A 22,778-nucleotide genomic window follows, 5' to 3' on the forward strand; every position below is an offset into this window, starting at 1 on the left:
CCAGGCCCTTGGCCAAACGGGGCTGGTTAAGGCAGGGAGTGCCCAATCACCTGAGGCATGTGGCTTCGCAGAGAGAAGGGGAAGGGATTATTGTCAGGGTTTAGCAAGAAGCTCCTCTTGGCACATCAGAGAGAGCTGGGGCCAGTGCCCGCCAGAGGCTTCCTTCTGGGGGAGCGCAGGCCGCTGGCAGGCAGCAGAGCAGATATAGATAGCAGATAGAGTAAAGCTCACCCGAGGGGCCCTCTGACTGGGGCTGGGGCCAGCCGAGAAAGCTGCTGCAGATTTGTGGCCAGCACCACAGCAAGAGGGCAGCTCTGAGAAGGGGCAACCGACTGCATTGAGTGGGTCCACCTGCCCATGTAACCGGTTGGGAAGAGTGAGACCCAGAGGTGGGCAGATACTAGAACTTCTGACTGGGCTTTTCCCACCTCATTAAACTGCCTTCCCACCCTCTCCCTGGACAAGGATCGTGCCATTCCGTCAACTGAAAGATGAGCTACCTACACAGTCAGAGTCTTTTTTTAACAACTGAAGCACCCTAGAGAACTCTAGTCCTGAGCTCACAAAATGGCGGCCTGTGAGCTGGATTGAATCTGTTAATATGCTTTGTGGAAGTAGAGGTGTTTTAAAAAATTTTTCAAATGAGTTTCTAACACTTAAAAATTAGGAAATTTCATAGAAAACTCCAGATTGCTCTCGTCTCTTGAAAAGTAGATGCTGTGGCCTCACTGGACCCACAGTCCTGTGACAGTAGGCTGGAGCTGAGAGGGGCGTCCACCTTGAGGCTCAAGGAGAAAGCACTCCCCCTGCCCCACCGCACATCCTAGTCCAACCCCCCAAAGCCTGTGGCGAATGGACAGCCATTCCTGTCAGCTTCTGGATCCAGAGGTGGCACCTGCCTTGGTTTGCAAGTAGGGAGCTTGGAATGAGAACCTTGAAGGGATCATAGGTGGAAATGTGGGGGTAACTGGGAAGGTAACCTGCCATGAGCCCCATGCCTCAGAGCCCCTGAGGCATCAGTGGCTCATGTGACTCTCCTCCTAATTCCCCGTCTCAAGGCCACCAGGAGAAGTCTTATCATGGCTACCATTTCCTGAGCATGTGCGGCATATGTGCCAAGTGCTGTGCTAAGTACTTCGCAGATACCTTGTTGCATTTAAGGCATTTGCTTAAGTCTGAAGCAGCCGGATGCCAGTGGGCAGGGCTGGACATTCAGGCCATTTCCTGGCTGATGCCTACTTCCAGGGCTCTGGCCAGGAAGTGAGGAGGGAGGTAAGGGGAAATGACAGCAGGGGAGGCTCCCAGAGAGCTGTTGCTCTGCTTGTCCCGGCCACCCGGGCCATAGCCAGAGCCAGCATGGGCCTCTGGAGTCTAAGGTTGGGGAGGTCTATATGGCCTGAGGAGAGAGGCAGGGGATAGGTGCTTTGGCAGGGTGGGCCCCAGTGGGGGCATCTGCTTCTTGTCACCCGTCAGACGCAGCCTGCAGCTGTCCAGAGTGAGTAGGCAGGGCTGACACATGACCTCCGCAGCAGCGTGGGGCTAAAATTAGAGAGGGCCAGGGCCGGGAGGGCGTGTCCAGCCTGAGGCCAGGCAGCCAGGCCTAGGGTTGGCCACCGCCAGCACGGTGGTGACGGGAATTGAGAGGGAATCCCCGGGCTGAAACAGCAGCCCACAGTCCTGGGACGTGTTGGACACCTCCCTCAACCCATGAAGCCAGAGGGTTACGCTTGAGATTGCTGAGAAGGCGGGGAACCCAGGCCCACCCAGCGGGCGACTGGCAGTCCCTGGGCTGCCAAGGAGGAAGGAGGAGGAAAAGGAGGAGGCCTCCCCCAGGATCGCTGGGCCGGCTCTGCTCCCTGCGGTCTGCCCTCCGGCTGCCTGTGGATGCTGCTCTTCCTCGCCCTGTGGGCCCTGGTGCCCTGCCTGGTGTTGTTAACCCTCTACTTTTTCTCCTCCACAGGAGGGAAGAGTGGGGGAAACAAGAAGAGCGATGGTGTGAAGGTAAGCCCCTCCAGGAGCCTGGCAGGCTTGGCTCTGGCAGCGTTTCTGCCAACAGAGACCGGCTTTCAGGCCTGGAGCAAGACCTGGGCCTTGCTGATGGTGTCCTGGGCAGACGTGGGCCACATTCATGGCCAGGCTGTCTCCAGACCCAAAAGCTGGGCTTTGGTGCCCACCGTCACGCCGTGACTGTTGGGGGCAGTTGGGAGAAGGGGGACTGGAGGAGGGCGGAAGTGACAGTTGTGCTGGGGCTGGGGCAGACGCAAGGAAAGGGGCAGGTCAGAAGGAGATTTCTGTGGTTCTCCAGGGCTGGAGAGCTGGTGTGCAAGAGAGGGTGCAAGGAGATGACAGAAATGGTCATGAGGGGTGACCTCCGTCCTGCCTATGTATGGGCTGGATGGGGCCCCTGCCCCCCTGTACAGCTTAGTCCCACCCAGAAAGCTCGTGGAGGATGGACAGCCATTCCTCTAGGCTTTGGGTTCCAAGGTGCCCCCTCCCGCCAAGGCCTACTGGTGCTGGTTCAGTGCCAGAATCCCCTCCTGGCTCCAAGGGCCTGCCCTGTCCCACCCCTAGAGCCCGAGTTACCCTGCAGTCCCTCCACAACCTGCGGTCTTCCTTCCGTCTCTTCTCTCTTCTCCCTCTGCTCTCTGGGGCCTGGTCCCCTGCTCTCTGCAGTTCCCTCCTCCTCTGCCACTCAATCTTATCCTCTCTTGAGACCCTGCCTTTTTCTGGGCTTAGAGCCCTGCCTGGCCAGGGCCCCAGGGCTGGGGTGTGCCCGGGACATTGGAAGGTGTGGGATGCTGTATGAATACAGCCAGGTGTGCTGGTGGCTTGATGGCTTTGTTTAAAGAAGCATTTATGGTCTCTGGCCGCTGGTTTTGGTCTGTCAAGGTTGCATGGGAGGGAATCTGGGCTAGATGTCCAAAGCCAGGATTGGGTCTCCCCTCTGCCCTTAGCCTTCTCCTCCCAGCTTGAGTTTTCCCATAAGTACAATGAGTGGGGTGTGAATTTGATGATCATTTCCAAGATTGCAGCTTTAAAAACAAACAAAAAAGGCAAGAAAATCCTATCTAATTATTCTCCCTTCTCATCTTGGGTGCTAGAGAAATGCATAATTATTTGGTTACTAGTCCAAGACAGTGGTTTTCAAATTGAACTCAGATCCCAAAGGTACTGACTGGGGAGGCACCTCTGGCAGTACATGGAGTGCAGTGGGATGTGGAAGGTGCCAGGTTTACATGGTTCTGGGCTTCTCATACCCACTTCAACCAGAACATGACCATGGTGAAGACAGCCCTTGGGCTTGCCTGCAGCTAGACCTTGACTGGGTATTTACATTCCCTGAGCCTGTGCTTCTTCATTCATGCAATGAGGTTAAAAGAGGTCTCCACCTCCTAAGGCTATTGGTGAGGATTAACTAATACAATGTGCGTTGAGAGCTTAGCATGGTGCTGGTATAGAGCTTAGCATGGTGCTGGTATGCAATACACACTCGTGAGATGCTAGGCACTATTATCTTTCCTCTATTTTATGTATTAGACTTTTGGGTAAGATTTCTCTTGAAAACAAAGTTTTCTCAAGAATATTTGAAAACCACAGATCTAAAGTCAACTTAATTTATAAAGTTAATAGGTACTCATTTCAAATCCTGTAATGGAATCTGGCATTGAATTTTGGCTTGCCTGCTGTTTTGGGTTAACCCTGAGCCAACTCCCCACCCCTCTGTGTGTAGGGGTAACGGAGGGATGTGCAGTGTGGAGCTGCCAGCTTTGGAACAGCTGGGGCCCTCTCTGACCCCTGTGTGGAGATACTGAGCTAGGGGTGCTGGGCCTCCTGGGGAAAGCAGACTCCCTAGCCCCGATTTGGGGGATGTGGGGACAGAGACCACAGACACTGGTGGGTTAAGGAGGTAGAGCGAGAAGCTGCCCTGGTCTGCTTGGCTCTTGGATGTGGCCTTGGTAGAGGCTGGGCAAGGGGTCAGGAGAGGCCTCCATCAGGCTGGTTCTTGGGAAGAAGTGCTAATTAGCTCTTTTAGGGCAAGGCCAGGAAGCGGAAGCTGTCAGATGGCAAGGACAGCTCACAGCATGGTGGGGCTCTGCTGGCCTCTGCAGGCTTTCCAGTGGGCACAGCTGGACAAAGCGTCACTGCTTCCTGCAGTGCAGGACACACTTCTCAGGGTGGCCTGGGTGTGGAAGAAGAGGAGTTCGAAGGCCACTCCTGGCCCAACCATCTCTTTGTAGCTCAGCCTCCTTCACTCCCTTGGATGGAGGAGGGAAGAAGTCCTATTGGAAGATGAGAATAACCTGGGGGCCTGGCCCAGGATTTGGGGAACCTGGCCTGCCATGTCTTGCTCCTGGAAGGACTGTGGGGAGAACAGCAGAGCTGGGGGTCCAGGTGCATTTTCAGTATGATTGAAACTGGATGGCAAGTCAAGAAGCCATGGGTTTGAGTCTGGGCCCTACCGTTCTCCCCCTGGGGGACCCAGGCCAGCGATTCTGTTGCCTGTTCCAGGGGAGCACAGCAGTTCTTTGCAGGGGGCTGGTGAGAGGGTCACAGCAGAAGGGCCTGGTGGAGCCACATCACAGGCTCCTTTAACTATCTCACCTTCAGCCCAGCGGGGAGGCACACGTTCCTCCTACCGCTGTGTGGCTGGAGACAAACCCCATTTCATCCGGGGCTTAACTGAAGAGGTAGTGATTGGCTCCAGCACTGCAGGAATGGCAGAGATATGATGCTATATTGTACTTTATGGGCCTTGAAGGGCTTTTCAAGGCGAATTTTGACTGTACTGTTTCTATCATCCTTGCTAACCTTGGAACCATGCTTCCACATGTGGTTCTAAGAGATGTGATTTCTACTTTTGCTGAAAGAGGGAGATTTCTACTTTCAGTGAAAGTCCCTTTAAATTGAACTAAAGTGCTGATCAACGCGAGATTATTAGCATCATCGTTTGTGATTCAGGGAAGTAAAGCCTTTCAACGTCCCCCTCCTGGCCACCCCTAGGCCTGGACTTCTAGGAGGAGGGCCGACTGCTCACTCCCCTCAGCCCCACTCACTGCCCCTGTTGGTGTCCCATTGTGCATCGTGACTTCTCTCCCCATGTCCCATCCTGTCACTGTGCGTCCGATTCTGATGCAGTCTCTGCTCTGTGTTTCCTCCTCGTGTCCCGCCTGGAAAATCCTGGCCCCTGCGCGGCTCCTCAGGTTTCTGCTGACAGCTGAGCTGTGTGGGACCTGGCCTCTTCCCCATTCTGTGCCTGGCCTGGCTCCAGCCAGGGAAGGAGGACAACCAGGAGAGAGGGGAGGGGAGTGGAGGAAAGAGGGAAAGAAGGAAGAGAGAGAGGAGGAGGAGAGGAGAGGGAAGAGGAAGGGAGAGGAGAAGACAGGAAGAAAAGAGAGGGGAAGGGAAGGGAAGAGAGGAGAGGAGAGAAAAGAGGAAAAGAAGGAAGAGAGGAAGGAGGAGGAGTTGAGGAGAGGGAAGAGGAAGGGAGAGGAGAAGAGAGGAAGAAAAGAGGAAGGAGGAGAGGGGAGGGGAGGAGAGGAGAGGACAGGAGAAGAGAGGAGAGGAAGAGGAGAAGAAGGAAGAGAGGAAGGAGGTGGAGGAGAGGCAAGGGAAGAGGAGAGGAAAGAAGAGAGGAGAAAAGAGGGAGGAGGAGAGGAGATGAGAGGAGAGGAAGGAAGAGAAGAAGGAGGAGAGGGGAGGGTCAGGGAGCAGAGTAAAAGAGAGAGGAGTGGAGAAGAAGAGAAGAGAGGAAGAAAAGAGGAAGGAGGAGAGGAAGGAGAGGAGAGAGGAGAGGGGAAGGGAGGGGAGGAGATGAGGGGCTGACTGCAGGCTGCTGACTGTGGAAACCACACCATCCAGCCCAGCTGGGGAAAATGCAGGGTCTGTGAGCATTTATGCCCCTCTGAGCACATGGGCATTGGAAGTGCCCAGCGAGCCACCCTGTCCCCTCTGTGGAGGCCCCGGATGGAAGGCACAGGGCCTTGAGTTCCTGGCAGGCAGAGGCTCACTGGATCTTAGAGTCAGAAACCCAGAATTAGACCTGAGACCCTCAAGGCATATCCAGCGCCTCCCATGGCAAAGGCCTACCCTGGGGGCTCCTCGAGTCCCTTCTTTGCAGCAGGCAGAGGGGCCTCCTGGCCTCTCCGGTGTAGGGGCATCTAGGATAGGATGAGCCTTTGGAGAGGGGTCTGACTATGGGTGCCTGGAGATCTGGACAGAGGAAAGAGTCTGAATGCAGGGCCTGGGTTCTAGCCTCAGCTCTGCTAGCAGGTTGCCGTGAGGCCTTGGGCAGGCCACTGCACCTCTCTGGGCCTCAGTGTCTCATCTGTGCAATGCAAGGGTCAGTCTTCACCTACCACCTTCTGTGAATGGGAGTCTTTAAGACTCCTGGCTTGAAGAGCTGAGGGAAGGAGAAGGTAATTTACATTTGTCCCCCTCTCCCTCTCTTGGTTCCACAGCCAATAGAGGGGGTGCTACAAATCCTCCAAAATGCTAGTGTAGGCTGCATGGCAGGGCCAAAAGACTCAAGTGCTAGACCCAGCTCCACTTCAGGCTGAGCCTCAGTTTCTCCATCAGCATAAAGGGGTGGAATAGGCCAGCCACCGGGAGGTTGTGAATGCAAGCTGGATTTCAAAGGCTACTTAGAGGACTGGCTCCCACGCTTGGCCCTGCTTTGGCATCACCTGCAGATATTGTTTCAACTGGAGATGCTCAGGCCGCACCCCAGACGTAGTTATCAAACTCCTCAGAGGGGACCTGGTTCTGTTTATTGTAACAAGTTTCTCAAGTGACTGTGACAGTCAATTGGGAATGAGGTCCTCCTAGCCGAGATGCACAGGGAGCCTAGGAGAAGACATTGGGCCTCACCTCCAGGCCTGAGCACCCTTTGTCCTTCAAGAGCACTGGAATCTGGAGGCCTCCAGTGACTAGCATCCAGAGCCAGGATTGGCTTTTGCCATCAGAGTTAGGCAGGGTGGGTAGCCCTGGTCCCAGGGAGGCTTGGCCATGAGCTTGGCTGTTAGATTGCTAGACCCAGACAGTGTGCATGAGGACCCAGAGCTTCAGGCCGAGGACTGGCCCTGCCAGGTCAACTCTTGCTGGTGGCCTTGACTCCTTGACTCCTTGTCCCGATGCCAAGCCGACAAAGGACTACAGAGGATGACCCCGAGGCCCATCCTCCTCCCAAACCTCCCCTGTCGTTCCTCTGCTCCCTGCCGTTTTCACGCTGTGTCTTTTCCTGTCCCATCTCTTCTCCTTGTTTTTCCAGAAAAGAAAGTCCAGTTCCAGCGTTCAGTTAATGGTGAGTGTCTGCCGTCTCCTAACGCCGGTAAATGCTGGGCCTCGAACCCTTTGCTCCTGCCTCCCTCCTGCAGGCTGCACTGGGAACCTGGGGCGGGGAGAGGGTGCTCAGGGCGTGCTTGGTACGTGTGCCTTGTGTGACAATATGTGTGTTGTGTGTGTGTGTTGTTTGCGTGTTTCTGTTGACACCTCCAACTCCACGGCCCAGACCAGCAGGCTGACAGCAGACCTGAGACCCTCCTCGGGTAGGAAGGTGGATCTGAACCCAATCCTATGTCCAGCCCTTGGCTTCTCGCTTCTCCCTGCCCCTCTGCTCTAGACTCATCTCAGGCTTGGTTTGTGCCAATCGCGGCGAGGGTGGGGCTTGGTTTGGCCAAAGTAGTAGGTGCCACGGAGGCCCCTCTTGAGCTGGTGTAAGGCTACCAGGCCCGCCGGTGGTAGGGGAGCCACCAGCCCTGCCTCTGTCTAGGGTCCAGTGGTGGCATGGTGGCCCACCTCCCTCTTCTGGTTCCATTGCTGTCTCACTCAGTCGTGTGGTTTTTCTCCCCTCTGAAGAGCCCACTCTCTCTCACACTGGGCCTCCCTCTCTCTCTCTTCCTCCCCTGCCAGTGTGTGTTCCTCCCTACTCTGCGGCCGCCATGGTGTCTCTCTGCTCCTCCACACCCCTTCTTCACCCCCTCGAGCAGAAAGGACCCAGCACCTCCCTCAGCTCTTCCAGGAAGGCCAGGGTTCTCCTTGCAGCCATCCCTTTCCCCCACCCCAGCCCCCGGCCACCTGCTCAGCTGGGCCCTCCCCGTATTGAGGCTTGAGAATCTGACAGGGTTTTCAGGACAGCATCCGGAAGGCAGAGCCTGTGAGGCTCACAGAAACCAGCCGCGTCACCAGGCAGCCAGGGCCTGGCCATGCCTCGTCCCGCTCCCAGGCAGGCCTCACCATCTCCTGTATTCTCTTTGGCAGGAATCCTCAGAAAGCACCAACACCACCATCGAGGATGAAGACACCAAAGGTAGGGAGGGGCCTTCAGTGTGGGGACCCCTTAGACTTCCTGGAACCAGCTGGACAGACCCCCTTTTCCTGACAGCTCCCATGTGCCAACCTCGTTTCTTGCTCGTCTACAGAGAGCTTCACTCTGGTGCCTTATAAACTGGGCACACCGGGAGGCACCATTCCCATGGGGTGTACTAGAACTACTGCTGGTGCGTAGATAGGTTTTCTTATTTTATCTATTTATTTTTTTATTTTTTGAGATGGCGTCTCGCTCTGTCGCCCAGGCTGGAGTGCAGTGGCGCGATCTCGGCTCACTGCAACCTCTGCCTCCTGGGTTCAAGTGATCCTCCTGCCTCAGTTTTCCAAGTAGCTGGATGACAGATGCCCACCACCACACCTGGCTAATTTTTTGTATTTTTAGTACAGATGGGGGTTTCACCATGTTGGCCAGGCTGGTCTCAAACTCCTGACCCCAGGTGATCTGCCCGCCTTGACCTCCCAAAGTGCTAGGATTACAGGCATGAGCCACTGCGCCCGGCGGGTTTTCTTATTTTAGAGGATATATATTATATGTGTATTAGAGAAAAATTTAACATATTCAAGTCATAAGTGTTTGGTAATGGTATACATGTTCCTTTTGCAATAAGTGTTTTTGAGTTTCCTTTACTATTATTACTTCATTATTATTACTATTATTACTTCATTATTGTATATTACCATTATTATTACTATTATTACTTCATTATTAATATTAATAACAATAAAATTATTTATTATTTTTTTAAACATGAAGTAATAATAGTAAAGGAAAGGAGAGCAAAAATCCAGAAAGCTCCAGTGGCTGGAGTATGGGAAACACTGCACAAGACCCACCAAAGATGCCGGCGCCACTGAAGCTAGTGGTCAGCGGTCCTCAAAAGCTCTCAGGTGGGGGAAGTAAAGTGTCAGGTAACTGACGGGATTGTGAGCAAGAACAAAACAAAAATAGTAATAAGTGCGGCCATTTATGGAATGCTTGCCATGCGCTAACCCCGGTCTCAGCACCTTATCTGGACTGACTTCCTGGAGCGTCACAATAGCCCATGAAGTAGGTGTTGCCATGAACCTCATTCTACAGCTGAGGAAACAGAGGACAGAGAGGCCGGGTACGTTGGCCTGTACTCTGTTGTCCTGTGGCTCGCAAGGATGGGGCCAGGATTTGAACTCAGGCAGTTGGATTCTAGAGCTTGGCTGCCCACTCTGAAGGCCTTGGTGCTGGAAAGTGCCCTTGGAGCTTGGAGGAAGAGGCAGGGATTGCTGACTTCTGCTCTGGGGACACCAGATCCTCCAAGTGTTAGCAGCCAGCCCTCCTCCTTCCCCAGGACAGGGAGCTCAGTGGTTCACACACTCAGGTGTGTAGCAGAGATGCCTGGTGGTGTTGGTAGTGGGGGAGTCTCTGAAATATGAAAAAAGGCCGTTGACCTGGAGGGAACTCAGCAGTACCAGTTTAGATATTTTGCCTTAGAATTCAGAGATGGGAAAAAGAGCACTGTATTATGTAGGAAACATTTTTGTATAATTGTGATTCAGGCTTTAAGGCAATTTTGACACACCACATACCACGGCTGCCTCCTGACGCTGCCAGGATGCCTGGAAGATGAGCCCCGCCCTGCGTGTGTCCCTTCCTGGTCATTCCCAACTTGGGGGGTTGTGGATACTCTGTCACCACAACCTGGCCCTAGAGCAAATCCATCTTCTGTGATGGCACCAGGGACAACTTGTAAAAATACACTATCTTGAACTACTCAGGAGGCTGAGGCAGGAGGATCACTTGAGGCCAGGAGTTTAAGGCTATAGTGACCTATGATGGTATCTGTGAATAACCACTACACTGCAGCCTGAGCAACATAGCAAGACCCTGTCTCTTTAAAAAAAAAAATGAATGAATGAATGAGAAAATACACTATCTTGAAGAATTCCCTGGTAGGGTCAAGTCAGCCTTCTAGTTTCACAAAAGTCTGGTGTTCTAACCACATTCCCAGCCCTGCCCCTGTGAATTTTGACTCCAGGGGTGTGTGGCAGGCCAAGAAATGGTGCTTCTAAGCTGTTCCCCTTATTTAAGGCTAGCTGTCCAATGATAAGAGTTGGGCCCTGGGATGTTGAGGAGACTGGATAGATATAGCCACATAATCCTGGCCTCAGCAATAGGCAGGGACCATGGAGGTAGTCTGGCTCTGTCTTCTCCACTGGAGTCCATTCGCTGAATGACCTCAGACAACTTGCTCAACCTCTCTGAGCTTCAGTTTCCTTAACAGTAAAGAGGTGATGAAAATAATACCAACCTTCATTGCTGTGCAGATGAAATGAGAAGATGCATATGAAGTGCACATATGTGTCTGGTCCAGAGAAACTGTTTAATAAATCTCAATTTCTTTTTTCAAACTGTAGTTCGTGGTTGAGTGATAGGAAGCCAGGTGACATTTTCTTGGAGCACCAATTTTACTCAAAGATTATTTTAAGACAAATTTACATGTTAAACAGACAGAGAAATATTTGGAATAGAATACAACATTTGTATGTAATAGTAATGTAAATTAGGAGCCATCAAAGACGTTTTTCTCTTGGGGTAATGGCTTTGGGCTGCATCCCTGAGGTCTCACATTTGCAGTCATTATCCTCTGCTTTGGAGGATCAGGATGGGGCAATTTGCAAATCTGAATTTTGGCTCACTTTCCAGATTTCCCCCCTTTCCAGAGCGAAATCTGAGGCCTAGCGAGGAGAAAGGGCACATATGGCTTATTAATGGTAGGACTGGGACCCTGTTTCCTGCCTCAGTTTCCCCACATGTAAAAAACCCCAGAAGCCATGTCTGATGGAAGAAACGGTCAGCCAGGAGCTTCTCCCCATGTTTGGCAGGAAAGAGGAGTCCGTGTGCCTCCCCCAGCCTCTCCCGGCCTCAGAGAAAGTTTCCAGAGAACCGTTTTCTGGTGTTAATTTGTTAAGTCTTCTTACTAAGTGAGAATAACAGCTGGTGGGGTGGACTCTGACCTGACATTAAAGTTAATTAGAAATGTCATCCTCCAGGGAACATAGTCCCCTGAGGAGAGAAAGAGACATTAATATTTCAAAGCCCCTCTGGCTCACTGCACAGGCCTTTTGCCCTCTGAGCTGCATGGGGCTCTGCTTCCTCCCCACTCCCCCATCCCTCCAGATTCGCTTCATGAAAAATTAATTTCCTCTCCAACTAAAGAGCTACCTCTGCCTCGGGCAGAGGCATTCTGGGAAATATCAGTCAGGAATACTGATCCCATCTCAGTCTTAGCATGCTGTGTGGTCTTGAGAGAGTGTCTTAACCTATCTGGGGTCTGAGCTTTCCCATCTGTAGGGGAGCGTTCCCAGATTGTCTGGGTGAACAGCTGGCAGAGGAGAAAGGCCAGTGGTTGCTACTAAGTAGCTGCTGAATGAACACAGCAGTGGGGCTGCTGAGGGCATGGTAGAGGCCCAGAATCAGAGTGGACTTCTCCAGATGTAAGAAGCACCAGGCCCCCAGATCTTCTGTCCCACAGAACAAAGCTAGGGAGATTCCTGCCCACTAGGCTTTATTGTTGGTAACTTGGTGTCCTGAGTAGCTGGAGACACAGCCAAGTCAGGTACTGTCTCAGGCTACATTAATAGAGGTATCATATCCAGAACGGGGGAGGGGATAGAGAGTGCTACCCCAGACCTGAGATTCTGCATTATTTAGGCCACACCTGAGATTGTGTGAGCATACTCAGAGAGGTATCTAGACAGCTCCAGGACTCTCAAGGATTAAATGGCCAGCTTGAGTCAGTACCACATCCTGGAGGCCTTCCGCTCTGAGAAGACTGGGCATAGAGGCTGGGGAAGCATGTGTTCACTTCAGGGCCGCAGAAGGCGGAAAGAAGACAAGAACTGTATCTAGGGGGTTTCGGAAGGACAGATTTCAACTTGAAAGGAGAAGGAAGTGAAAATAGCCAGAGCCGTCCAACAGTGTGGCCAGCTTCCCGGCAGGCCACAAGCCCTGGGTTCCAACCAGAGCCACACCCTCTCATGCCAGGCTGCTGGGAAACATCCCTGCCCCAGCTAGAGACTCCAGGATGTCCTCAGGAGGAAGTTCCAATTCAGAGATTCCCAGATGATAATAACCACACTCCATTTCCCAAGGGCCGGGCACTGCGCTAACTTCTTTATATAATGCAGCATCCTTTACATAAGTGCTTGATCTAAAGGACTCGGAGCAGCAGCTGGCTCTCTGTGAGGACCAGGTACATGTTAGCTATTTCTATTGACATATTCTTAACTCAATCCTTAGAACAAATCTACAAGGTAAGTACTATTAGTATCTTCATTATACATATAGGGAAACTGAGGCACTGGACATTCCCTTGCCCAAGGGAACAGCTATTAAGTAAGTGGCAGAGCCAGAATCCAAACCCAGGGAGTCTGGCTCCAGAATCCATGCCCTCAGCCACTGTGCTAGATTCTCTGAGATGGCAGTGAGAAGCAACCCTCAGGAAACTGGCATTGAGTACAAGCTTATGGAACGGTGAGCCAAAAGGGTCTTAAAGTCCATGCAGAGAAGGCAAGGAGAGTGACTCAGGTCCCATGTTGGGAGCACATGGGTTTGCTCTGGTTGTCACCCCTGATTCCATGTGGGAATGGCAAGAAAGAGGTAGCTCTGGACCACGTGCAGTGGCTCACATCTGTAATCCCAGCACTTCGAGGGCAAGGCAAGCGGATCACCTGAGGTCAGGAGTTCGTGACCAGGCTGGCCAACATGGTGAAACCTCATCTCCACTACAAATACAAAAATTAGCTGGGCGTGGTGGTGCATGCCTGTAATCCCAGCTACTTGGGAGGCTGAGGCAGGAGAATCGCTTGAACCCACAAGGGGGAGGTTGCAGTGAGCTGTGACTGCACTACTGCACTCCTGCCTGGGCAATGCAGAGAGACCCTGTCTCAAAAAAAAAAAAAAAAAAAAAAATAGAAAAAAGAAAAAAAAGAGGTGGCTCTGGCTGGGCTAGGCTTCTTCCCATCCTCAATCTCCAGCTTCTGGGAAGGAGGGCACAGGTGATCAGGAAGCCAGGTTCTGGATGTCCTAGGGACAGTGGCTACCAGGCAACTTGGGCAAGTCCAAGGGGCAGGATGAAGATAGCAGTCCAGACTCTGGTTTGGTCCCATTCACTCCATTCATTCACTCATTCATTCATTCACTCAACACGTATGTATTGAGTGCTGCCTCTGCCCCGGCCCCAGGCAAGTCCCCAGAGAGAGAGGTGCAGCAACACCTGTGTGACCCAGTGGCATTCATGGTCTAAAAATGGACTCACTCCCAGCCCAGGTGATTCTGACTGGAGCCAGGAGAGAAAAGGGAATTAGCTGTTCACAGTGGTGCTGACATTGAATGATCACTGCTACATCTACCATGTGCCAAGGACGGTGCTGGGTGTGGTGTGGGAGAATGTGATGGGCTTTGGAGCTGCAAACTCTAATTAGGGTCCCAGTCCCACCGAAGCTAATTATTTAGCTTCTTTCACCTTCAGATTGCTCATCTGTGACATGGAAGTGAAGCTGTGCTGTGAGGCTCTGGAACGTGGTAGACTAAGCACATAGCACATGGCCTGGTACACTCATTCATTCATTCAGTGATAAAGACCTGTGGAGGCCAAGCCTGTTCCAGGCTCCAGGACGCAGTGAGCAAGGGATGTCACAGCCCAGCTCCCATGAGCTCATCTATGAGTTGGGGCATAGATAAGCATTGGAGCAAAACAATTGCGTGAGGTTAGTGTTATGACAGGCAGTGAGCTGAGGCCTCAGGGGCCTATGGAAAAGGCCCTGGGCCAGGAGCCAGGCTCTCCACCTGGTATGTGCTATGTCCTTGAGCAAATTACACCCCCCTCACTGGGCTTCAGTTTCCCTAAAGTTTGATAAGGAGGCTCTGGCCTCCAAGGGTTCTTCTAGCCTGGATGTTCTATGATTCGGTGTCCTCTGGGCCTGAGGTGAGCTCCTGTGTGGGGTGGCGTGGCATGAGCAACTGGTGAGGACAGGGCTGGTGAGGGCCTCTGCTAGGCTTGGGCTCCCTCCCAGGCTCCCAGAGTGAGAAATGCTGAGGCCAGACCTGAGCTTGCAATCCAGGCAATGTGTTCATCTATTCACCTGAGACAGCTCCAGTGGTCCAATGAGCTGGCCAGGTTTAAAGCCACGCTTAAGCCTATGGAAGGAGGGAAAGGGGCCTGCCTCTGGGAGACTGAGCAAGGCTTCTGTTAGGCTCTGCCGGGAGCCAGGACATCTGGCTTCAAATTCCTCTATCACTGAGGCTCAGTTACCTCGTATGTGAAGTGGGGGGAAGCTGACCTTGCCTACCTCCCAGGGTATTAGTGAAGAGCAGAGAGGCAACCCCTGGCAGGGGCCTAGGGAGGCAGGACATGGTCGCACTTGTGAGGTGCACCCACTGTGTGCCAGGCTTTGGCCAATGCTTCATGTACATCACATCACCCCACCCTCATAACAACCCTCGGAGAAGACTATCATCTCCATTTGACAGACCAGCAAACCACCTTGTGGCCCGCAGTTGCACAGCTTGAGGACCTGGACAGTCATTTAGATGAACATCTGTCTAAGCTGAAGCCTGCATTCTGTCCACTATGTATTTGGCTCTGAATGAATGAGAGGTGGTGGCATCCTCATTTTACAGACGGGAAAACTGAGGCTCAGAAAATCACACATCTAATAAGACTGCCATCTAACTCCACCAGAAAGACCAGCTGTTTGTGGTGTTTCAGTGGCAGACAGGGGAGGGCCAGGTCTCAGCAAATGGGATTCATTATGCCTAGAAAGTTCTGGGTAGCTCAGTGCCTAACTCCTGTCGGCACCCAAATACAGCAAGAAGCTCATCTAGGCTCGAGAGATGCGTATACCCTAAGATTTTTCTTAGAGGTCCTGGTTTTGGCCATAAGAAAGCCCCTGGCTCATGGCTATCAGTGACAGTGCCACAGTTGATACTGTTTTGATTTACATGGCAAAGCAAAGGGGGTAGGAATAAGTATTTGGGAGCCAAGACCTGGATCTACATCAGGCGTAGAGTCAGAATGTCCACCATGTATTAGAGGCAAAGACCACCAACAGAGACACTGGCTCTGGCCTTTGTAGTCGAGGAACTTTCACACTTTTTTTTTTTTGCCTTTCTGGGCCTCAGTTTCTTCTGTGGAATGGGGGTGATGATGCCTATCCCCCAGCAGCAATGTGAGGATAAATGAGATCATCTGCATGAGGTCTTCAGGTCCCAGCACAGGGTCTGGCACATGATAAGGACTCAAGAAATGGTAGTTGGTGCTTCATTACCATCACTATTATTATTACTATTTCTGTGTCCCCTTCTGCCTTACAGTGCGGAAACAGGAAATTATAAAAGTGACAGAGCAGCTGATTGAAGCCATAAGCAATGGAGATTTTGAGTCCTACACGTGAGTCAGCTGGGCTCATTCTGCATGTCCTGCCTGGATCGTTGTTCAGGGGGTACCAATGGCTAACTTTGGGGGTCCTTGTCTCCGATCCTCATCCACTCACTTTGCATGTGCTGTGAATCGGGCTGAACTCATATTTCTATTTTGCATCTGGACTTGATGCTTATACTGAGCTTTCTGTTCACAACACTTCCCTATATGTCAGTCCTCCTCCTCCTCCTATCCTTCCTCCTCCTCACATCTTGTTCCCTGGGAGGAACTCCAACAAAACTCCTTTGCTTCCCCAAGGAAAGAGGGGGTGGACAGCATCACAGCATGGGCTTCCTCAGGAGATGAGCTGGGAAAGTGGAAAGGGAGGCACATTCCCCTCATTCCTGCCCAGTAGATCTGAGTGCTCACCCGAGACTCCCTTGGACCTCTGACCTCAGATGGGCAGGAGCAGGCAGGATCTACAGGGCGTGTTCCTTCAGTGAGCAGGCATGAGCAGAAGTAATTCTAAGCAGAATCTGAACTCCTCTGAGGAAGTGAGGCAGCTTGCACAAAAATAACATAAAATGAGACATCCCAAACACACCTGGACTCGTCTTTGGAAGGGCAGCTGTGTGTGCAGGGGCTGAGCTGGAGCACCCTGTGCTGCTCACTCACACCTTTCCTGGCCTGGCCCAGAAACAAACTTCACTTGGGCCCTCAGCTGGCCCCAGGGAGAGTAAATATTTTGGGCTTAGTCCTTAATATTTTGACCAATGCTGACAAGGCCTGGGCCTGGAGACCAGACATACGCTTTTTGGAGGACAGAGACTGCCAACCAAGGCAGAGTTATTTTTGCCTGTTGGGTTAAAGTGAGTTGGGCATAACCTGGCTGGGGTTTGCTCTTTGGGTAGCCTGTTCCTGATTTCCAGCGTGCCCAGAGCTGAAGTTTGCCTCTCAAAGGCTTGGCAGACCAGGTGCATTCTTTTTTTTTTTTTTTTTGAGATGGAGTCTCGCTCTGTCACCCAGGCTATAGTGCAGTGGTGTGATGTCAACTCACTGCAACCTCTGTCTCCCGGGTTCAAGCGATTCTCCTGCCGCAGCCTCCTGAGTAGCTGGGATTACAGGTGCACACCACCACGCCCAGCTAATTTTTGTATTTTTAGTAGAGACGGGGTTTCACCATGTTGGTCAGGATGGTCTCAAACTCCTGACCTCATGATCCACCCACCTCAGCCTCCCAAAGTGCTGGGATTACAGGTGTGAGCCACCACAGCGGCCTGCCGGGTGCATTCTAACTGTGGGAGAGTTTTCAGCGGCAGCAGGTGGCAAAGCCCCTTAGAAGGTCGCTGGCTCCCTCTGGAAGAACAAGGGGCTTAGAAGATGCATGTGTGGAACTGAGGGTGATGTGTACATATGTGTATGCATGCACTGGTACACATGTGTACACGTTTGAGGCTGTGCACAAGGAGGGTGCGCAGGTACGTGTGCATGTATATACCTGAGTGTTGCATAAAAGCATGGAAATAGGCTGTGAAGCTGGTCTTGCAGCCAGTTCTAGAAAGAATGGACTTGGAATGTATCATGCCAGTGGCTCTGAAAGCACACAGCCAGGGAGTGAAGGAAAGAGAGGTGGCCCCTGTGGTCCCCACGCTCCTCAGTGGCACTTCTGGGGATCCTGGGGAACCCCTTCCCACCTATGTGATGTCACTTCCTCTGACATCTGCAGCCTGCTCTAGGTTCTGACCCCTTGCCATGACCTCTGGGGTCCAGGATGCCCTGCGTAACCTTGAACATGTTCCTTCATCTCTCTGAGCCTCAGTTTCCCCATATGTACAATGGAGTTGGGGTGGATGACCTCCAAGTCTTCACTCTAGGAGGCAGGAACACCCAGGTGCCTCCAGGGTTGGGGCTTCTTCAGTGGGGGCGCTCAGTCTCCCACATGTCCAGACCCCCACTCTTGGGGGATTCTGGAGCTGAAAGGGTCCTAAGCATCCTGTTTGGTCCAAGCACAGTCCCCCAGGCCCTGGCTTAAGCCATCTAGAGAATTTGGGGTAATGAGTAGAGAAGCAAGTTGTCTGGGGTCACCCAAACAGACAGGACAGAGCAGGGACAGTGCACCCTGCAAATTCTCCAGCTCAGACGGTGCTGGGCCTGACACCTTCTCCTGGGTGTCTCCAATTCTACCCTGGGTTGGGAGCTTTGCTTGTCCTGGGACATTTCCTGTCCCTGGCTTCATTGCTATTGTCACAGGGGTCCGTGTTACACCACAAAAGATCCCACAGACCTGGAGATGGGAAAGACAGGTTGTTCCCTTCCCCTGCCTAGCTGTCAGGGTCTCCCAGAAGACTAGGACCTGGAAGGGAACAACAGCTGAAAATACACAGCCTCTGTCATGTCCTGTGCTTCTCTTCCCAAATAGTACCTCATCTAATGCTATTTTTCTCATCTTACAGAAGAGGAAACTGAGGCTCACAGCCAAGGCTGCTGTTAACAATAGGGTACCTTTGTTCAAATTAGCAAAACTCACCCCTTCCGGGTATACACCTGGCTTGATGAGCAGAAGTCACCTTTATGGGAAGGAAAAGGCAGTGTCCCCCATCCTGACCCCACAGGAAGACAAATTAGAAAAAGCCCCCTCTGGATCCACTGTCCTGAACGAGGGAGTGCAATCTGGAGAGTAGAGAGCAAGCTGAATTTCCTCCCCACCAGCACCTTTAGTGCACCGCACAGCCCTGCACACCATCCATGGTGCTCTTGCTTAAAGGGGCTAAGCCACTTGCTTGGGGTCGCATAGCCATTGGCAGAGCCAGGGCCTGAACCCAGGCTTCTGGGATCTAGGTGGCACCAACCTGTCAGTGATATCACATACTTTATAGCTTGCAAGCCCCTTCCCATCCACTAACTTCAATGATCCTGTGAGGTGGGTGCAATCATTCCTATTTCACAGGCTCACCCTCCAAGGGTCCAGTGAGAAGCCGCCCCAGCCCCTCTTTCCTCTGGCTTCTTTCCCCCAGGAAGATGTGCGACCCTGGCATGACAGCCTTCGAACCTGAGGCCCTGGGGAACCTGGTTGAGGGCCTGGACTTCCATCGATTCTATTTTGAAAACCGTGAGCAATTCCTTCTCTCTGTGGTGCCTGTTGTCTGCTCTCGTTCCATGTCCTGCCGGATGGCACAGCAGGGTGACGGGCAGGGCCCCAGGGGCGGCTCAGGAGCCAGCGAAGAGGAAGCTCCCGTGTGGACTGGGGTTGGTACCCTCTTGGTTCCCTCTCCTAACCCCGGCCCATTGACTACCAGCTACCCCTCCTGTGGTTGAAGATGGGGCAGGCGAGGTCCCAGAGACCAGGGACATACAGGACAAGCCCTCCCAGACCTCTCCTGCCCATGACCCTGGGAGGAGCCTGGGGAGGGCCTTGATTCCTGCATTATAGATAAGGGAGCCTTCCCACTGGCACACACACCCGAGTTCGTTATCTTGATGCCTGGGGCCATCCCAGCTGCCCAGCTGGTCACAAGCTGGCTGGTGGGTTGTTATACAAGTGCCCTCTGTGGGTGGGCAGTTTGGGAAAGAGGTGAGGACAGAGAGCTCACACTGCTGTGCCCCTGCCTGTTTGTCTAGGTCTCTGTCCTGCATGTCTGTCCTTCCTGGGCCTCTCCTTTGCAGGAGAGACCTTGGCAGCTTTGCAACCAGGAGCGTCAGAGGGTTGAGGCTGGGCCTGACCCAGGGTGCTTTCTGCCTGTGTCTGTGTTTCCCTAGGCCAGGGGTCAGAAATCAAAATGCACACAGGTTAGAATCATGCAGCTTAGGGAGGAAGGACCTAAGAAGTGGTATATCCAGGGTGCCCCAAAGTCAAGGGCGTGTATCACTGAGGCTACACAGTGATTTCAGGTATATGTGGGCACCACTTAAAACAGCATTAGTTTACACAGTGAGAGAACTCTTTCCTTCTTAATTCTCTTTCAATACTCTGGCTCCATCGGGGGAAAGGCTCTGCTGGGTGCTAGCCTGTCTTCAACACCTCTCTGCCACTTTGTAATTTCCCTCTTTATCAAAGAGAAAGCAAATCTCAGGCTCAGATCTCTTTCAGGCAGGAGAATGGTACAAGGATTATGTAACTTTCTTTCATTTTCACAGGCCTTATTATTAGAACTTTATTCATTGTACTGATTGTTCATTAATGATTATGTCAATAAGTTTTATTTTAAAATAAATCTATAGCTGGGCGCGATGGCTCATGCATGTAATCCCAGCACGGTGGGAGGCTGAGGCGGGCAGATCACTTGAGGTCAGGAGTTCGAGACCAGCCTGGACAATATGATGAAACCCCGTCTCTACTAAAATTACAAAAATTAGTTGACCGTGGTGGTGGGTGCCTGTAATCCCTGCTGCTAGGGAGGCTGAGGCTGCAGTGAGCCAATATTGCACCACTGCACTCCAGCCTGGGCGACAGAACAAGATTCAGTCTCCACAAAAAAACAAAAACCAAAAAACCTATAGAAATTAGTAAAGTGAATCCATTCAGGAAAATCCTTTTTTTTTTTTTTTTTTTTTTTGACTGAGTCTCACTCTATTGCCCAGGCTGAAGTGCAGTGGCACGATCTTGGCTCACTGCAATCTCCACCTCCCAGGTTCAAGCAATTCTCCTGCCTCAGCCTCCTGAGTAGCTGGGATCACAGGTGCCCACCACCACACCCAGCTAATTTTTGTATTTTTAGTAGAGACGGGGTTTCACCACGTTGGCCAGGCTGGTCTCAAGCTCCTGACCTCAGGTGATCTGCCTGCCTCAGCCTCCCAAAGTGCTGGGATTACAGGCGTGAGCCACCAAGCCCGCCCCAGGAAATACTTTAATGAAGTGTGTACAGTGGCACTCGTGAATGGTAAAAATAACAAAGAAGCTACTTCAGTGACTGAAGTAGGATCTGGTCCAGCTCTTCATCATACAGAGGGGAAACTGAGGCTCAGAGGGAAGTGACTTGTCTAAAGGAATCCAGGAAGCCGGTGGCAGAACCTAGACCTGACTCACCCCAGTGGCCTTTCCCATCCCTGTAGCACCTGCTGCATCTGCACGTTAGCAAACCCCCACTGGAACTGACACTCCTTTCCTGGCTTGCACCCTCTCTCACTGAACTTTATAGAGTATAGAGGCAAAGGACACCCTCCAAAAAGCTGTGAAGAAGAAAGCAACATCTTCCTTTAATAAATCAAATAAATTCTCCAAGGCTAGCAAGGAAGATTGAATTCTTGGCTGGGTGTAGTGGCTCATGTCTGTAATCCCAGCACTTTGGGAGGTCGAGGTGGGAGGATCACCTGAGGTCAGGAGTTCAAGACCAAGTCTGGCCAACATGGTGAAACCCCATCTCTACCAAAAATACAAAAATCAGCCAGGTGTGGTTGTACACACCTGTAATCTCAGCTACTTGGGAGGCTGAGGCACAAGAATCACTTGAACCTGGGAGGCAGAGGTTTCAGTGAGCCAAGATCATGCCACTGCACTCCAGTCTGGGAGACAGAACAAGATTCCATCTAAAAAAAAAAAAAAAAAAAAAATTGAATTTTCATGCAAGGAGAGGTGGCTGGACCCCATATGTCCCTGTCACCCTGGAGCTCCCTCACTGATCATGGTAGCTATCACCCTACAGTCTGTCCTCTGGGGGCACGGATCCCCCAGTGTGAACTTACAATCCCCACAAAGCAGGGACCAGGTTAAGGCCCAACTGTAAAGGCTCAGGGATGGCAAAATGGAAATAATCACAGAGAGGAAGCCATGCAGCCCTTGGCCTGCCTCTATGCAGCGGGCCCCATCTTAGTGCTGGCCCCCAGACTCCAGGCTTAAACATCTGCTCACCTCCAAGGCAGAACCCATAAGGGCAGACCCAGAGTAACTGCTCACTCCTGGCCTCCAAGGCAGAACCCACAAGGGCAGACCCAGAGTAACTGTTCACTCCCGGCCAAGTTCCACCTCCCAGAGCCCTATTTTTTCCTGTTGAGGACTTGATTCTCTCTCCCACCCTATGCACAAGGGTAGATATTGGAAGCTGCCTATCTTTTCAAAAGACACCACATCAAGTGGCATTTCTTTACAAATACCTTCTAGGACTCCAGTCCTTGCTGACTGCAGCAAGGCCCAGTGCCCCCAGCAATGCTAAGCTCTGTTTGTCCCTCCTGGGATTGTTCTAGATTGTTCTAACCCAGTCTCACTTGGAAACTGACTTCTTTTTTTTTTTTTCAATTTTATCTATTATCTATCTATCTGTCTGTCTGTCTATCTATCTATCTATCTATCTATCTATCTATCTATCTATCTATCTACCTACCAGGTTATGAGACTGGCTATTTTTCATATTTTTTGTAGAGACAGGGTTTCACTTTGTTGCCCAGGCTGGTCTCAAACTCCTGGGCTCACGCAATCCACTTGCCTTGGTCTCCTAAACTGTTGGAATTACAGGAGTGAGCCACGGCTCCCAGCCGAAACTGACTTCTTTTAGATTCCACTGCATTTTTTCAGGAATTAGCCCAGCTTGGGACAAGTCAGATTGCTTCTCTGGACCTGAGTTTGTGTATCTGTGGAATGGATACATTGGTCTTGTATGCCTTCAGCCCTGAATGCTGTCAGGGACACTTACAGAGCCCTCCTCAGATTCTACAGTTGGGCTGCTGGGTTACCTCTGACCTCTGAGGTCACTCCCAAGTCTATGATGCTGAAACTCTACATTCTGTATGTCTGAGAGCCCAAATTCTAAGTCTGTTATTCTACGGTGCCTAAGACTTGGTGATTTTAAGTCCTTTATCCAAAGCCTGGGTGTAGCGTGCTTCTGATATTAGGGGATGGGTGCTATTGGATATTTTCTGCAATCCTGAAAAATAAAAAATACATTTTACATTTTTCAGGAAATAAGGGGCTCACAAACCTGGCTTGGTACCAGGATCAAGGGGTAGGGAAGGAGAAGGGATACTTTTAATATTAGAGGTTCTTGAACTGGGCTCTCTAAGGGTGGGGTTGGGGAAGCTGTGTTTTAAGTCAGCACCTCCCATGATTCAGACCTATATTCAGGCTACACA

At 51.8% G+C, this 22,778-nt stretch overlaps 1 protein-coding gene across 2 annotated transcripts in view; it reads left to right on the forward strand.

Moving 5' to 3' along the window:
- The window catches only part of CAMK2A (calcium/calmodulin dependent protein kinase II alpha), a 69,908-nt gene that overhangs the window by 42,361 nt on the left and 4,769 nt on the right, over positions 1-22,778 (forward strand). The window contains exons 13-17 of one of the 2 annotated variants that reach the window (XM_050793665.1): positions 1,961-2,001; positions 7,268-7,300; positions 8,257-8,305; positions 15,674-15,749; positions 18,734-18,828. In XM_050793665.1, the coding sequence (XP_050649622.1) occupies positions 1,961-2,001; positions 7,268-7,300; positions 8,257-8,305; positions 15,674-15,749; positions 18,734-18,828 (294 nt within the window). The remainder of the gene's footprint in view (positions 1-1,960; positions 2,002-7,267; positions 7,301-8,256; positions 8,306-15,673; positions 15,750-18,733; positions 18,829-22,778) is intronic. The other variant, XM_050793666.1, reaches the window with a different exon arrangement.

The sequence above is a fragment of the Macaca thibetana genome, chromosome 6 (genome assembly GCF_024542745.1).
Source record: "Macaca thibetana thibetana isolate TM-01 chromosome 6, ASM2454274v1, whole genome shotgun sequence".
In the NCBI taxonomy this organism is placed as follows: Eukaryota; Metazoa; Chordata; class Mammalia; order Primates; family Cercopithecidae; genus Macaca; species Macaca thibetana.